The 15,418-nt window shown below is 42.1% G+C and overlaps 2 protein-coding genes and 1 long non-coding RNA gene across 5 annotated transcripts in view; 2 read left to right on the forward strand and 1 right to left on the reverse strand.

Annotated features, from left to right (window-relative positions):
• Positions 1–1,563, forward strand: part of LOC103153743 (MAP/microtubule affinity-regulating kinase 3-like) — an 8,267-nt gene extending 6,704 nt beyond the window's left edge. The window contains exons 8-10 of the mRNA XM_016662120.1: positions 2–129; positions 695–739; positions 812–1,563. Coding sequence (XP_016517606.1) covers positions 2–129; positions 695–739; positions 812–1,181 — 543 coding nt within the window. The 3' untranslated portion in view covers positions 1,182–1,563. The remainder of the gene's footprint in view (position 1; positions 130–694; positions 740–811) is intronic.
• A 1,035-nt stretch (positions 1,564–2,598) lies between these two features.
• Positions 2,599–12,115, reverse strand: LOC103153712 (creatine kinase B-type). Of its 3 annotated transcripts, none has more exons than XM_016662129.1 (8): positions 12,011–12,115; positions 9,436–9,641; positions 8,139–8,293; positions 7,814–7,946; positions 5,143–5,314; positions 4,180–4,303; positions 3,912–4,101; positions 2,835–3,013 (listed from the first exon to the last, which is right to left on the reverse strand). In XM_016662129.1, exons 2-8 carry the CDS (start codon positions 9,626–9,628, stop codon positions 2,835–2,837), a joined length of 1,146 nt encoding a protein of 381 aa, XP_016517615.1. In that variant the 5' UTR covers positions 9,629–9,641; positions 12,011–12,115. The 3 variants fall into 3 exon arrangements, with proteins under 3 accessions (XP_016517616.1, XP_016517615.1, XP_007574802.1); XM_007574740.2 differs by having other exon boundaries at positions 9,436–9,649; XM_016662130.1 differs by lacking the exon at positions 12,011–12,115 and having other exon boundaries at positions 2,599–3,013; positions 9,436–9,628.
• Positions 12,116–14,165: 2,050 nt separating this feature from the next.
• LOC107833304 (uncharacterized) lies at positions 14,166–14,577 on the forward strand. The gene is made up of 2 exons (XR_001659028.1): positions 14,166–14,403; positions 14,442–14,577. It is a non-coding gene; the product is annotated as an uncharacterized LOC107833304 (long non-coding RNA).
• The last annotated feature ends 841 nt before the right edge of the window (positions 14,578–15,418 follow it).

Here is a 15,418-nt window from a genome sequence, read left to right on the forward strand (position 1 = left end):
CCGCACCGCCACCTACAATGGCCCGCCCGCCTCGCCCAGCCTGTCGCACGACGCCACGCCGCTGGCCCAGGCCCGCAGCCGCGCATCGTCCAACCTGTTCTCCAAACTCACCTCCAAGCTCACCAGGAGGTACGCACCGAACGTCGTCCTTCCACTGAACTACTCAACACTGCTTCAGTAGCTATTTAGCTGTGATGCTAAATACCTCCTTCCTTCTTTCCTTCACTGAATGTTTCCTTCTGATCTGACTGAAAGACTCAGATAAAACTACGAATCCCATGATGCAACAGCAGCAGAAGGATTTTATCTCAGGACGTTCAGCTTTTTGTTCCCGTCTGTTGATAGAAAATAATAAATAACACTAAATAACTCGGTTTAAGAAATAAATATTAGTACATTTATAAAAATAATAAAATCTTCTACATTCATCAGGTTGATATTAAAACATTTATCTGCATTTTATATAAAATGTTTTGAACTGATTGTCTCAGGATCTGATGTGAAAACTTTCGGTGCAGTAGCTTCATAAATCGCCAACCAGTTTTTATTTTTACCACCGAGCTTTGGACCTGCTGCTGGTCCGGCCCCTAAGCAGACAGGAAGTCAGGACGCATCACTTCCTGTTGCTGCTAGCTGTTGTGCAGGGTTTTCCTGTGATTTATGCTCTGCTTCTTCTTCTCCTCTCGGCTGGCAGAGCGCCGTCGGAGGCGGAGAGGAACGGCAGACTGGAGGGGTCCAGGTGGGTAGAGCGAGACGGCCAATCAGAGCGCAGCGTCTGGAGGAAGTTAACGTCTTCTTCTCCTCCCTCCAGCCGCGCCGTCACGTCCGACCAGAGGGAGGAGCCGCCGTCCCCCGCCGCGCCGCACTCCAAGGACGCCAAGCCGCGCTCACTGAGGTTCACCTGGAGCATGAAGACCACGTCGTCCATGGAGCCGGCGGACATGATGCGTGAGATCAGGAAGGTCCTGGACGCCAACAACTGCGACTACGAGCAGCGCGAGGCCTTCCTGCTGCTCTGCGTCCACGGCGACGGGCACGCCGACAGCCTCGTCCAATGGGAGATGGAGGTCTGCAAGCTGCCCCGCCTCTCACTCAACGGCGTCCGCTTCAAACGCATTTCAGGAACGTCCATCGCTTTCAAGAACATCGCCTCCAAAATCGCCAACGAGCTCAAACTATAGAGGGGCTGAGAGGACTGGGAGGAACAGGGCCACGTAGGGACAGGAGGAAACAGGAAGTGGTTCAGGTGGACAGACAGGGACAGGAAGCGATGAACAGAAGGAAGTGACCCGACTGCCATCTTCCTGTTTCTCCCAGCAGGATGACTCTGAGCTGTCTGCTGATTGGTTCCGGCTCGACGCTGTAGGCGGGGACGAGCGGACTTTGCTGCAAAGCATTCTGGGACTCTGAGTCCGGCTGTTAGCGTTTCCTCTTCAGAGAGTCTCTCTGTGTTTTTGTGAATGTAAATAGTTTCTCACCTTGTTGATTTTGTACATGTGAGCAGTCAGCTGATCCGACTGCAGCTCAGGCTCACCTGTGTCTCATTAAACACGTTGAACGCATCGCGCGTCCTGTCGTCGTGGTGACCAGAGGGAAGCTAGCGCCAAACCGTCCTGAGTTCACCAGACCTCCAGACTGCGTTTCGATTCAGTTTCAGCTGCAAACGCTTCAGTTTCCACTAAAGTGTGAAATATGTTCAACTTTTTTGTTGGTTTAAGATATAAAATTACAATAAAATGCGATTTATGGTTGGAATAAGGCAAAAATAGGTAAATATCAAAGTGGAGGTAAGAGGATAAAATGTTTTTATTCAAATTAGTTCAAGTGTTTATAAAGTTTACTTCAGTTTATTGATTATAAAACTAAAATCAGTTGAATAAAATGGAACAGATTCAGTTTAGTTGCTGCGGTGACGCTGATTGACCACCAGGTGGCAGCAGAGACAAACCTCCGGGGTTTTAATGGAGGGACGTCAGAATGGAAATATCTGCTTTTACTTCCTGTTCATAATTTTATTACAGGTTTTAAATGCTGATGCTAAACGTGCTGGAGGCTAATCTGTCCAACTGAAACCAGAAGTTTACATACACCTTTTCCTCTCTGTTAAATCACACCAAGCTTCTCACTTCAGGTCAAATTAAACAAAATTATTTCTATTTGCTAAAAACTTCAATAATGAGAAACAAAGTCAGAGAGGATCATAAGTTTACATAAATCCCAGTATTTGGTTGCGTTTCCTTTCACAAGCCTCTCAGTAGTTCATTCCTCTAACTTCCTGTTTGTTTTAGCAAATAGAAATATTCTTATTTGACCCAAAAGAAGAGAAATATGGTTTGATTAAACTTCAGTCAAAATAAGGTATGTAAATTATGGTTCTAACTCATTTTAAGGGATGATTAGTCCACATTTATGATTGCATAAAATTTCAATTATGGGTTTTTCTGTAAAAAAAAAAAGTTCCACGTCTTGCAGACCAAAACGAGTCAAGAAGCCAAAATCCAGGTGTTGCAACGGCCTAGTCAAAGTCCACAGTGTTCTATGCAGAAACAAGCGTAAATTTGATTAAATCCATGTTTGTAAATGAAGACAGGCGCCGAGTCTGGGCCACAGAGACTTTATTAGATATTTCAGATGTTAGATGGATCCAACAGGTGCAGATAAGGAAATAGAAAATCCTTCACATGTTGGAAGACTGCAGTCTAACCGAGCGGCTCTACGCGTCCCGCAGCGTCAGGACGGACTGGTTACAGTGAGGAAGAGGAGGAGGACGGGGGTGAGCAGGGGCAGTGAGGAAGAGGAGGGAGAACAGCGGTGTCGGGTTACAGTGAGACAGTTCACTTCTGCTCTGGCATCAAGTCGTCGATGGCCTCGCCGGCCTCCAGGCGCTTCTCCATGTTGACCAGCAGGTTGACGCCGTCCACCACCATCTGGACCAGCTCCACCTCCGAGAAGCCCAGGCGGTCCGCGTTGGAGATGTCAAAGACTCCGCCCACCGCCGCGGTGTCCACGCCGCCTGAGACGCAGACAGGAAGTCAGTGGTACGCACACTTAGCATGCTAAAAACTGAGAAAATAGCTTAGCATTTAGCCAACTTTGAAAAAGTTTTCCGCTCTTCTTCCTAAATGAATTTTCCAGATGAATTCTAAAGCACTTATTTAATTGCTACTTCCACTAAACTACTACCAGCACTAATTTTACAATTAGCGCTTTAGTCAACTTGGAAAACGTTTAGCGCTCTTTTCTTCTGCTAAATATAATTTCCAGATAAATTCTAAGCTGATAATTGACTTGACTGCAGTGGTGGGCACACTTCCACTAATCAAGCTAAATATTTAAATTATTATATTTAGCATGGCAGCTAAATAATTAGTTTGAGACTAAATAATTAGCTAGCAAGCTAAATCTATTTAGCCTGAAGCTAAATCTAGTTAGCTCAATAGCTATATTTAGCTTAACAAAATATTTACCCTCAAACTAAATGGTTACCACACAAAATATTTAGTTAACAAGCTACATAGTCTTAAATGGAATAAATAGCTTGCTAACTCTTCTAGATATAAAATATTTAGCCTCAACTATACTCGCTAACTATATTTAGCTTGTTAGCAAAATAATTAGCACTGAACTAAATATTTTGTTACCAAACTGAGATTAGTAAGCAAACTACATATTTAGCTGGTTACTAAATATTGAGCCTCACTGACATAAAGAATGAATATCATGGTGAAAACAGAACTGAAACAAGAACCACCATTTTTAACTTAAAGTTGTAAATAACTTTACAAATGAAATCCTGTATGCCAATGGCACTCTACACTGCCCCCTACAGTCTAACCGCACAGAATACAAATGCTACAAAGTCGTCAGCCTGAGTTTGTTTTCAATGTAAATTCATGAAGCTTAAGTCGTACCTGTTCCTCGCTTCTGCAGCCGCAGCCTCTTCAGGATTTCTCCGAACTTCTCGTGCTTGCTGACATTTGGCAGCTTGACGTGAACGCCGGCCCTCAGCCCCGTCCCCAGGTTGGACGGGCAGGTGAGGACGTAGCCCAGGTGCTCGTTCCACATGAACTCGTGTCCTCGGTTCTTAAACAGGTCTTCGATCTGGAGGAGACAGAGCTAACAGGTGAGACGGGGCGGGAAGGTGAGGGGTACAGGTCGGGATGGGGGTGCAGAGCTTACTTTGGTGAGCCCGGTGCAGAAGCGTGTGAAAACCTCGCGCATGTTGCCCCCCTTCTGCATGCTGATGACACGCAGGTGATCCTCCTCGTTCACCCACACCAGGAAGGTCTTGTTGTCGTTGTGCCTGCAGGTGATGGACAATGTTTGGGTCAGATAAAGATGGAGTGGCGGCCATATTGGCAGTTACCCATGGCAGCGTAATGTAATGTAAATTAACAGTCCAGAATTTATCCAGAAAAATTTACTTATGGGAAGCTAAAGGCCCTAAACGTTTCAAAATCAGCTACCGCTATGCTATTAGCTCATTAGCGGAAATGTACCCACAGTTGCAGCCAAGTAAGTTAGAATGTATGAATTTATCCAGAAAGATTTAGAGGAAGCTAAGTGTCACAAATGTCTTCATGGTTAGCAAAAATGTGAAAGTAAAAAATGAAAAATTAGCTCTGCTTTTGAATTCCAGGAAAAATAATTTAGGAGAAGCCAAATGCGCTTAATTTTTTTCAAAGTTAATGTTTTCAAAGTCATCAAAAATACTAAAGAGATAAATGAAAAATCAGCTCTGCTAGCAGACTTGTGGAAGTGTGCCTTTAGAGTTTATCCAGAAAACATTAGGGAAAGCAAAGTGCGCTTAACAATTTAAAAGTTAGCAAAAATGCTGAACCACTACACAACGAGTTTGCATACTTACTAGCACATTAGTAGAAGTGTGCTAAAAAATGCAGCAAGATAATTTGGGGCTTCACATTTTATCCAGAAAATTTAGGGGAAGCTAAGTGCCCTGAATGTTTTCAGAGTTAGCACAAACACTAATCAAAAGATTACTTCAGCAATTAGCACATTAGTGGAAGTGTGCTAATAGCTGAGCTAATGTGCTAATAGCTGAGCTAACGTGCTAACGGCTGAGCTAACGTGCTAACGGCTGAGCTAAAGTGCTAATAGCTGAGTGTGTTGGGACATACTGACCAGATGCCGCGTGCGTCTGGCCAGTCGCGCGCCATCCCAGACGCCAGCAGCAGAGGAGAAACTGGCTTGTCAAACAGGAAGTGGTCATCGATCAGCTGCTGTTGCTCCTCCTCAGTCATGTTCTTCAGGGCGTAGTATTTCCCCTTCAGGTCTCCTTCCAGAGAGTCCAGAGCTGCAGGCAGAGAGAAACCGGGTCAGAACCGACCGGTTGGCGGCGTGGTGCCACCGAGTGGCTGCAGTCATACGGTCGAGTATTTAGGTCGCATGTCAACGCTGCTGCCATTTTGTATTCTAAAGAAACATCAAATAATTCTGGTTCTCTAGACTCTGATATTTTGATTTCCAAATGAAATGCAGAACAGTTTTTCCTTCCACTAAGCTTTATATTATGGTTCTATTAATATGTTTGCACAGTCAGCTTCTTTAGAAATGTCGTCTTATGGTTTTATTTGTGTATGGAGCTGAATTAGGGCCATAACTGTTGAAAAAAAGTTTGAAATCACTTTTCAGGTTCAGTGTTTTTTTTTTCTCACCAAACCTTATTGTATGGAGCTAAATTAGGGCCACAAAATTTGTAAAAAAATAAAAAAAAATCTAAAAAAGTGACTTTCAAGGTCAATTATGTTTTCATTAAGTTACATTTTTGCAAACTTCATCATAAGGAGCTAAATTAGGGCTGAAAGGTTTGTAAAAAAAAAACAAAAAAAAAACAAAAACCTGAAACTTAAAAACCGTTTCAAACATTTATCAGTTTCACTTCTTTTTTTGGAAACTTCATTGTATGGAGCTGAATTAGGGCCATAAAGTTTATTAAGAAAAAAAATAAACAAAAGCACATTACATTTAAAAAAAAAAAAGGTTCAAAACATTTCTCAGAATCAATGCGTTTTGTCGGTTAAATTTTGTTTTTCAGTTTCAAATTAGTTTCATTTTAAACAAACTTTTAATCACAATATAGCTCCACATTCATATTTGTTAATATCTACGAATGCTGCTGGTCTACCGAATGCTTAAACTATCAAAAATGAATAACTTGTGTATTTTTTATGCTTGTTTCTGGTAACAAAGTTTCCAAACGTACTTTTATTGGTTTCCAAGGAAATAAGATGGTTTCTGTCGGGCAGCGAAGCCTCCATTATGCCTGAACATTTTCAGGATGTGGATTATCAAATTCAACCACATTTGACCTGACTGGATCTTGTGATGAATCAGGAATATAAACTGAAAATGTAACAGAATTTTATTCATCATAAAGAGCTAATTTCATGCCCAGGTCACCGACTGGAAAGTTTTTTTTATTGATTGAACAAAAGTAGCTGCCGTCTCTGTTATATCTGCAGATGTTTATCTTAACAGAAATAGTCCTGGTTTCTGCCAGCAGGGGGCAGCAGAGTGTCCTCTTAGTTTTGTTCAGCTTGAATATAAATCGGCTGAGCTCGTTAGGAGTTTCTCTGCAGGACGACGCTCTGCTCACGGTTACGTAACGGTCTGTTGGCCAACTCGCTCACTGAGGCATGATGGGAAGCTATAAATAAAGACTCATCCTCATCAGACGGAGCTAAATAAACCCGGAATGATTCAGAGAATCCCTGCATGCTCTGGTGTCCCTGAACGCAGCATAATATGATGCTAACGGTGCCCTGCTCCTTCACATCCGGTTCGGTTCCGTTACATAACAACACGGCTCTGATCTGGTGACTAACCTGCCTCACTTCCTCCAAACACCTGAAACCTGAACTTTACCTCACATCTGACTTTTATTTAAGTGATAATTAGTCAAACTGCCGAGATTGGATGAACCACCGGGCTGGAAACTGAAGCCTTTGAGTCAAAGCAGCCATTTTAACTGCAGGCTGCCGCTTTTATAAGAAAACCCGTTGGGGATTAATTATTCAGTAATTTTCACTATGTTATGCATTCATTTACAAATGTCAAAAGTTTTAATCGAAATATTTAGTTAGCTAGCTAACTGAATATAGATTGGCTAGCTAACTAAATATTGTACCTAGTTAGCCAGCTAAAGACATGGCTAGCTAAATGTTTCGTGAGAACTCTGTTTAGCTACATAAATATTTAGTGAGCAAGCTAACAATTTAGCTCTAAACTAGCTATACATTTAATTTTACCTAGCTCAAATTAAAAGCTGAGCCATCAAAATAAAAGCTGAGTCTGATGAAGCCTCTGCATATTGATTGCTAAATGTCTGTATTGCCTTTAAAAAGGCTCATCCTTTGGTTTAAGTTGAAATGATAAAGAAAATAGGAAAAGAAACTTTGATGAAGAGGTGACTGCAGCGATTTAAAAACGATCTTAGAAGTTCGGAAGACCCAGCTTTTACTTTGGTAGTCCACTTCTGGTCATCTTCAAGTAAATTTGCATATTAGCTAAATATTTATCTCCGAGCTAAAAAACAAAATAGCTTCAATTTAGATATTTAGCATGTCTGATAAATATTTCATTTGAAGCTAAATGTTTAGCTTGCTACTTAAATATTTAGTTAGCAAAACTGTGACATTTATAAATTAATAACATGGTGAAAATATGACTGACAATGTTTTCTTATGACAGGCTAAATAACTGAAATTATTGCTGTTAATTGTTGACTGCAGGTTTACCAGCAGCAGCCCAGAGTCAGTTAGCATCCAGAAACAGACCAGAGCTGCTGCTGTACCTTCGATGGAGAGCTGCTCGATGGCGCGGCGCTCGCCGCGGCTGCAGTGCGGCGGCAGGCAGAAACCACGGATGCTCCTTCCGGTCCGAACCCGAGAGCTCAACACGTAGTTCGAGTCCAGGTCGTCTCCGCCCTGAAGACAGAAAGACAGAGGTTACCAGATGAGTCCAACATCAGGAAGTCCTGATTCAGCACCATGGACAGCGAACACAACCAGAACCAGGTTGGTTCTGAACAAGGCTAGTTCGCCCGTTCTGGTTTAGTTCGCCCGTTCTGGTTTAGTTCGCCCGTTCTGGTTTAGTTAGCCTGTTCTGGTTTAGTTCACCTGCAGGTTTTCTGCGTTCAGGTCCGTCTTGTGCTTGTCTGACGGTTTGTACCCTCCGTGGCGGTCCTCGATCACGGGGTCCATCAGGTCCTTGAACACGTCATACGTCTCCTCGTCTCCGGCCACGCAGCCCACCGTCATGATGAAGGGGTGACCTGCAGGGAGACGCCGAGGGACAGAAAGCTGAAACCTGTGAGCTTTGCTCTTGTTTTGACTTTCTGCAGCTGAACGTGATGATTCTGGATGTGAAGAAGAGGATCAGCAGATCAGACAGGAAGCAGTGGCTCCGCCCTCGGTGGGGAATTAACGAGCAGAAATAACTCGAGCTATCAAGTCAATCCAATTAGGAAGGAATTAATGAGCAGCAGCAGATCTGCAGGATGGATAAGAGTCTGACGCACCTCCAATCCCACGCCTGCAGATTTCACCGCTCAGGTTGATTTGTTGCTTCAAATAAAAACATCCTCAAAATATTCAGCCATGATGGCTGGAAGTTTATCCTAAAGGTTCATAATCAGGAAAACAAATGTTAAAATTCCAACAGCCTCCAAATGCAGCGTGAGGATTTTAATCTGATTAACAGAATCTGGACTCTGATGAGGTTCTGACCCGGCGGAGCGTTCAGGTGTTTATGATGTTTAAATATTGAGGCAAACCATCCAGAATCATCCGTTCACCTGCACCCAGGTGGAGCAGTGGGGCCACCAAGGGGGGCCCAGCGGGGCCAAAGACCCCACAGTGAAACTTTATGTTCTGGTTTTATAGATATGGATTTATGTTCAAACATGTTTTTAGCTGTAATTATATCTAGATTTGTTTTTCTTTCCCAGGACTCGACCCATCAGAGAAATCTGGTCTTAAAGGCAGATTTATAAATGAAACAGATTATCTGCAGGATTTTCTTTATCTGAAGGTTTTCTAGGTTTATTTCATGTCCACCTGATGGCTTCTAGTTTTAGTTATTTTTACCTGCAGGGTTTGTAGCGTTATTTCTATATTATCTAAATGTTTTCTACATGTATGTAATGTTTATCTGCAGGTTTTCTAGGTTTAGTTAACTTTTTTCCTGATGCGTTTCTGGTTTTAGTCCATTACCTGCAGGATTTTTTCGGTTACTCTCCTTCTGTGTGTGACTCAGACCCAGTTCAGCCTGTTAACGTCTGTTTCTGTTTTTCCTCCCAGGACTCTCATCGGCCCCCAGTGGCCCCCCGTGGTGCCGCCCCTGCGACGTGTTTCCAGGTTGACTGGAGCCTCCTGAGAAGCAGGCACCAATCGTCTGGCTCCAGGTGAGACTGACCTGGGTTGTCGACTCCGGTCTGGATGACGTCGTCCAGGGTGAAGCCGCTGGGCGTCTCCTTGTCGCGCAGCTGGGCGTACATGTCCAGCGTCAGAACCTTGGCCATGTGGTTGTTGTGCTGGCTGAGGTCGGGGAACTCCTGCTCCGCAGAGTAGTTCATCTTAAACTTGTTGTGAGTGTTTCCGAAAGGCATGATGACGTCTGGGCTGCCGACCTGGACCACAAATAATCACTTTACATCCATTCATGTGGAACGGTAAATAATCCATCTGTTTGATTAGTTCAGAGGTGATTGATCATCAGCTGAATATTTTATTTGGTCCAAACTTTTGATTCTCTTCTAGGTAAAAACGTCTCATAGGTTAAATATTGTTCTTTCAAAATAATAATTATAAAACTTCAAAATAAATGTCTAAATATTAAATTTGTAATTTCTTGCAAAAGTAGTTTTCACATTAAATTATCCTGAAAACTAAAATCTCAGTTTCCACATTATTTATGTCCAAATTTAATCTACGTAGAATATTTTATTTGGCCCAAACTTTTGATTCTCTGTTAGCTAAAAACTTCAACATTTCATAGGTTAAATATTGATTTAAAGAAAAAAAACATCAATAAACTACATTAAATAATCGATCATTTAATATTGAAACTGCTTCTGAAAGAAATTACAAAATGTAATATTTAGACATTTATTTTGAAGGGTTTTAACAAAAACAAAATTATCCTAAAGATAAAATCTTAAATTAAATAAAATTTAAATAAAATAAATTTCCACCACAAACTTTTGATTCTGTTATAGATTATTTTTTAAATCAATATTTCCTTGAATTAATTTTGTTTTCGGGTTTTTTTCTTCTGAAAATAAACCTTTAACACTCTTCAAAATAAAATGTTAAAATTGTAAATTTTGTAAAAAAAAAAAAAAAAGAGACAAAAAATATAAAAAATAAAAAACAATTTGCAAAAGTATATTCTACACTATAAAGGGAGATAAATGAGCCCATAAATTATCATAAAAGATAATAAAATTCCAAGTGAAATAAAATCTTAATTTCCAGATTATTTATGGACCAAAGCAGGTTAAATTTAATATAATATTTTGTTGTTTTTCAAACATAAACTTTTGATTCTAAATAAAAACCTCAACATTTCTTTATTTGGTTCAATACTAGTTTTTCAAAATAAACCTTTTAAATGTCCCTTCAAAATAAGTGTCTAAATATTTTGCATTTTCTTGCTGAAGCATATTCAACATTATTTATTCATCAAATTAAATATGTAGAGTATTTAATTTGGTCCAGACATTTTATTTTTTCAGACAGAAACTTTTTGATTCTTAGATAAAAACCTAAACATTTCAAAAATTAAATATTGTTTTGTTTTTGTGTTGTTCTTTTCCCCAAAATAAACCTTTGAGAAACCCTTCAAAATAAAATGACTAAATATATAACGTTGTATTTTCTTGCTAAAGTAATTTCCACATTACTAATTGAAGTAAATATTTCAACAAATCAGAACAAAACCAATAAATTCTCATTTTCCTCATGAACCCCAAGCGGCTCTGCTGGCCTTTCAAAATAAAAGGTTTTGCCGCCTCATCGTCTGGTTTCTGATTCTTGATGACTTTAACACTAAATCTGATGCTTTTCTGTCCAACCGGGTATTATTGATCCGGCGGAGATCGAAGCAGCAGAGATTGGTTTTAAATCAGAAATCTGCTGGTCAGCTGTGAAGCCCAGAAGGTTTTGTTGTTTGTTTGTTTGTTTGTTTGTTTGTTTCTGACGCATCTTTAAATCCAGATTAACTCAGCAGGGAGAAATTTACAGGAATTAAAAAAAAACATCAAAACATTAAAGATCAGCAGAGAAGCTGCTCAGTCATGCATCATCATCATCATCATCATCAGCTGATTCTTCTTCTTGACCTTCAGGCTAGAATCGGAACCGCAGGTTTTCTGTTTTTGGTTCTGAATCAGCTGGTCCGGGTTCGGCTGATGAAGGTTCGGGATGTAATCTGGACTCTGACATGGCGCGGCGCGGTGCGGGAGGAGGGGGGAGGAGACACAAAGGGATTAAATGTGCGGGAGGCCGCGCAGTGACGCAGCAGCGGCGGGCCTGCTGCACGCGGCTGCGGCACCGCGTGCGCGACGCCCCGGTCACCTTCAGCACCACCGGAACCAGAACCGGTTCCGAGCTTTAGAGCCGAACGTTCCCTGAAGGAATCAGAGGAACGGAATCGTCCCAAAGTGCGATAAATTCCCTGGATCTGAGCATGCGCTGTTGGCAGCTCCTTTGTTTGCGCAGATTAAAACGGGCGGAATTAAGGTGGTTCTGACGGTTCCGGTTCGGCCTGCAGGTGGATCCTGCAGAGCGGCGCGCGCATCCCGCTGCTGCGCAACACCTGAGCGCAGGACGGACCGCAAGGTCGGCCGGCTGACCCGCAGCGGCGCTTTGCGGCTCCGCAGCGGTAAACAAAGCGCATCAGCAGGTGCACAGCCCGCCGGGCTGCGTGGCTCCCCGCATCACCCTGCTGATGCGGGGAGCCAGGCCCCGCAGGATGAAGCTGCCCCTACCTGTGTTCAGTCTGAGGTGAGAAGCTCCGGATCTCCTGCTGCCGCTGCTGCTGCGGATTAAAGCGGCGCTCGCCTTTTATACGCGCCCTCCGCCTCCCATTGGCTCCTATTTACGGTCCATTCATTCCATTGGTCCGCGCGCTGCTGCGGACCACGTGACCAGCCTTAGTCCCGCCCCCTGTGTCTGGTCTGGAGTCAGATTCCTGCCGCAGTGCCTCTGAGCCGGTCGGCTGAGGATGGAGATGATGGCTCAGATAAATCAGCTGCTGTGGGCCGGACTGATGTGTAAGCAAACTCTGCGGCTCCCAGAGAACCTGAGTAAACCCCAACAGGATAACAAATATGCAGTGGTGGCTACAATTCAGCTAATCCACTAATAGCTAACAGCAGAACTAGCCTTTAGCACTTAGCACACTTAGCATCTCCTAAATTAGTTTCTCCAGATAAACTTTGAAGCGCTAATTTACTTGCCTGGTTTGTAAACATTCAGTTGAATAAAGTTTTGGACATCAGTTGTAAAGAATTTTATAGATGTTTATATTCATGCTTTTATTTTGAAGCAGCAGTTTCATTTCCTGTCCTCACATTCGCTCTCTTTTTTTTCCTTCCAAAAACTTTACTGAGTAAACGGCGACAATACAAACAAATTAAATAGTCAGAATAATAAAACCTTTACATAAACAAACAACCTGGAGGGTCAATAAAACAAACAGGCAAAAATCACATGTAGAAACAGATGTGGTGGCTGTCAACATGACTGAATATGGCACTTTAGCATTAGCGTCTACTAAGCTCTATGTTGACATGGTGCTTTAGCGTTAGCTTCCACTAAATGCTATGGTGCTTTAGCGTTAGCGCTGCTCTGCTTTACTTGGTGGTGTTCACTTAAATGCACTATAAAAATGTTATTTAAATGTCAACATATTTTAAAACAAATAAATCAATTGGTTGGGAAAACATTTCACCAACATTGTAGAGATTTATAAACAGAGAAGAAGAAAAATCTTTGTTCTTTGAAATCCACCATGAAGAAGGAAAACGTTTATTTTTAAAAGTAAAGATGAGCGTTATTCAGCGCAGTTCAGCGTTTCTGGTTTGTGATTATAAAACTAGAAGTTTGTTCTCCAAACATGTTAACATGTTAGCATGTTAACATGTTAACATGGTAACATGTTACCATGTTAACATGTTAACATGGTAACATGTTACCATGTTAACATGTTAGCATGTTAACATGCTAACATGTTAACCTCCTCAGAAACACGAAACACATTTAGTGGTTATAAATACATTAGTTCTTTTAGGGCAGCTGCTATGAAATGATGCTATGCAAAAACTAAAGACATAAAATATTCATGTCAGGCTTTACATGAAATGCACAAACAGATTTAATAAAAAGCATCATTAATGAGTTTTAATGTGTCACGAAAATGGATTTATCGATTGAAGGCTCTGCAGCAGGATGACACACCGTCCTCAGAGGTGGACGGGATTTCTGTGGTGACTGAGCACTTTCTCCTGCAGCTCTGAATTATTCATCCGCAGTAGGATGCTGTGTGTGTGTGTGTGTGTGTGTGTGTGTGTGTGTGTGTGTGTGTGTGTAACCGCGCGCTGAGGACATGGTGTATCCCACAGCAGTGTTCAATATCAGATTGTTAGCATCCAGAGCACTGAGTGAACCCTGCGAACCCGTTTGAGTCAGAATTCCTCCATGTTTGAATCTACTGGGAATAAAAGTATAAAAATGGAGAACTGGCATTCCTGCACATACAAAAGGAAATCTAGAGAGGCCGATGGTGAAAGGTTTTCAGTCTGAGGAAGCTAGCTGCAGCGCCTAGCTAATCCCTCACATAAGGTCCAAACCCAAAACCAGCTTTCTGCAAGGAAAACGCGCTAATACTGAAACAAATATAACATCTATATTCATCGTTACGCAGTTGAAACTCTGATTTGTCTTCATTTGAAGTTCAATCGTTTCTACAACTAAATCAGCTTCTTGACTTTATTCCAATAAGTATCTATGTTTTGAATGTTTGTTCCTCTGGTAAGGCGCAGAGCCACCGGTGGACCGGAGCGTTGTACGCCAGAATCTGTTTGGTGATTCTGTGATCTCTGTGAGAACGTTTTCTGTCTGCTGGACTTTAAGGTTTCCCTTCTGGATCTGCTGTTGGTTCCCTGCTGATGGTTCATCCTCTCATCTCCTTGCTTTTACCCGTTCTCCGGTCAGCCTGGACGCTTCCTGCTCAAGGCTGCAGATTATATAATCTGCCTGCTGCTGGATTAAAGCAGCCAGAACAGATTTTCTCGCAGCGCCGGCTGCTGTTTGACTCCTCCTGCTTGCGTTGCATTTTGAAGCAGAGAAACAGATTTAGACACATGAAGAGAAGCGGCAGGTCATCAAAACGCTGCTTCTGTACTGAACTTATTCAAGGTTTGACTGAATGTTGATACAAACCAGAAGATCTGAGAAAACTGTTCATTAAACGGGTCGCAGGATTGGCTGAAACAATCTGGAGTAATCCTGTTTGGAGCCGGTAATAAAGTCCAACGTTGGTCTCCATGACGACAAAAAACTTTTATTATGATGGATGGATGGATGTTTTTATTGTTTTCTTTCATTAATCTGGACCTCCAGAACCGACTGGACCTCCAGAACCAACTGGACCTCCAGCTCTGACCTTCAGGGTCTCTGACTGGTTTTCTTCGTCGTTTCTGCCCCTGATGATGTCACTGCTCCTCTTCCCCGGCCTGCCTTCTCGGCTCGTGTTCGCCTCATGATGTTTGGTCGTCAGCACAAGAAAGAATCCTTTAAGCTCAACATTTCCCTTCAAACCGCCGCGGCTTTGGGAGGAAACTTGCTTCTGCTGCTTCCCAGGTTTAGAGCTTCGGACTTGGACTGTTCCCAGGTTTTCGTCAAACCGCTTTCACATCAATTTACCGTTTACACCTGAGAGTCCTCCTGGTTCTGGGTATTTTTGTTGTTCTGAAGGAGATTGTGCCAGATCGACCCTGCAGACGGTGTGAACTTCAGCCTAGATTAGGCCCCGCCCACCTGGCCTCCTGATTTGCATATGAAATGAGGTCACAGATGAATGAAACAGTGAAGTCTTTGTTAGTGAGAGTAAATCTGCTTTGGGCCAAGTGGTTCCTGACTGGATCAGACCTGCAGGCATAACACACAAACTCTAAAGCTATTAATAATTTATTGGTGCATTTAATAAAATGACTGCTCTATGATTTCTGCACAATGATCCATGAAAAAGCAAAACTTTTATTTTGAAAAAACATGTGGAATATCTATTTGAAATAATTTATAAAAACATGAGGCTTTTATTTTAGAGAGCATGAGCTTTATTTTGAAGAGCAACAATTCTCTTTTTTTATATCAAAATAAAGTTGCAATAATAC

The sequence above is a fragment of the Poecilia formosa genome, unplaced genomic scaffold (assembly GCF_000485575.1).
Source record: "Poecilia formosa unplaced genomic scaffold, Poecilia_formosa-5.1.2 Scaffold360, whole genome shotgun sequence".
Lineage (NCBI taxonomy): Eukaryota > Metazoa > Chordata > Actinopteri > Cyprinodontiformes > Poeciliidae > Poecilia > Poecilia formosa.

Bases quoted from the DNA above. Each gene is read 5' to 3' on its own strand.
- LOC103153712 (XM_016662130.1), bottom strand. From the start codon at position 9,628: ATGCCTTTCGGAAACACTCACAACAAGTTTAAGATGAACTACTCTGCG. The intron at 5,315-7,813 runs GTACAGCAGCAG...CTCTGCCTGCAG, and splicing joins CGAGCAGCTCTCCATCGAAG to CTCTGGACTCTCTGGAAGGA. The intron at 4,304-5,142 runs GTCAGTATGTCC...CATCACCTGCAG, and splicing joins CCAGACGCACGCGGCATCTG to GCACAACGACAACAAGACCT.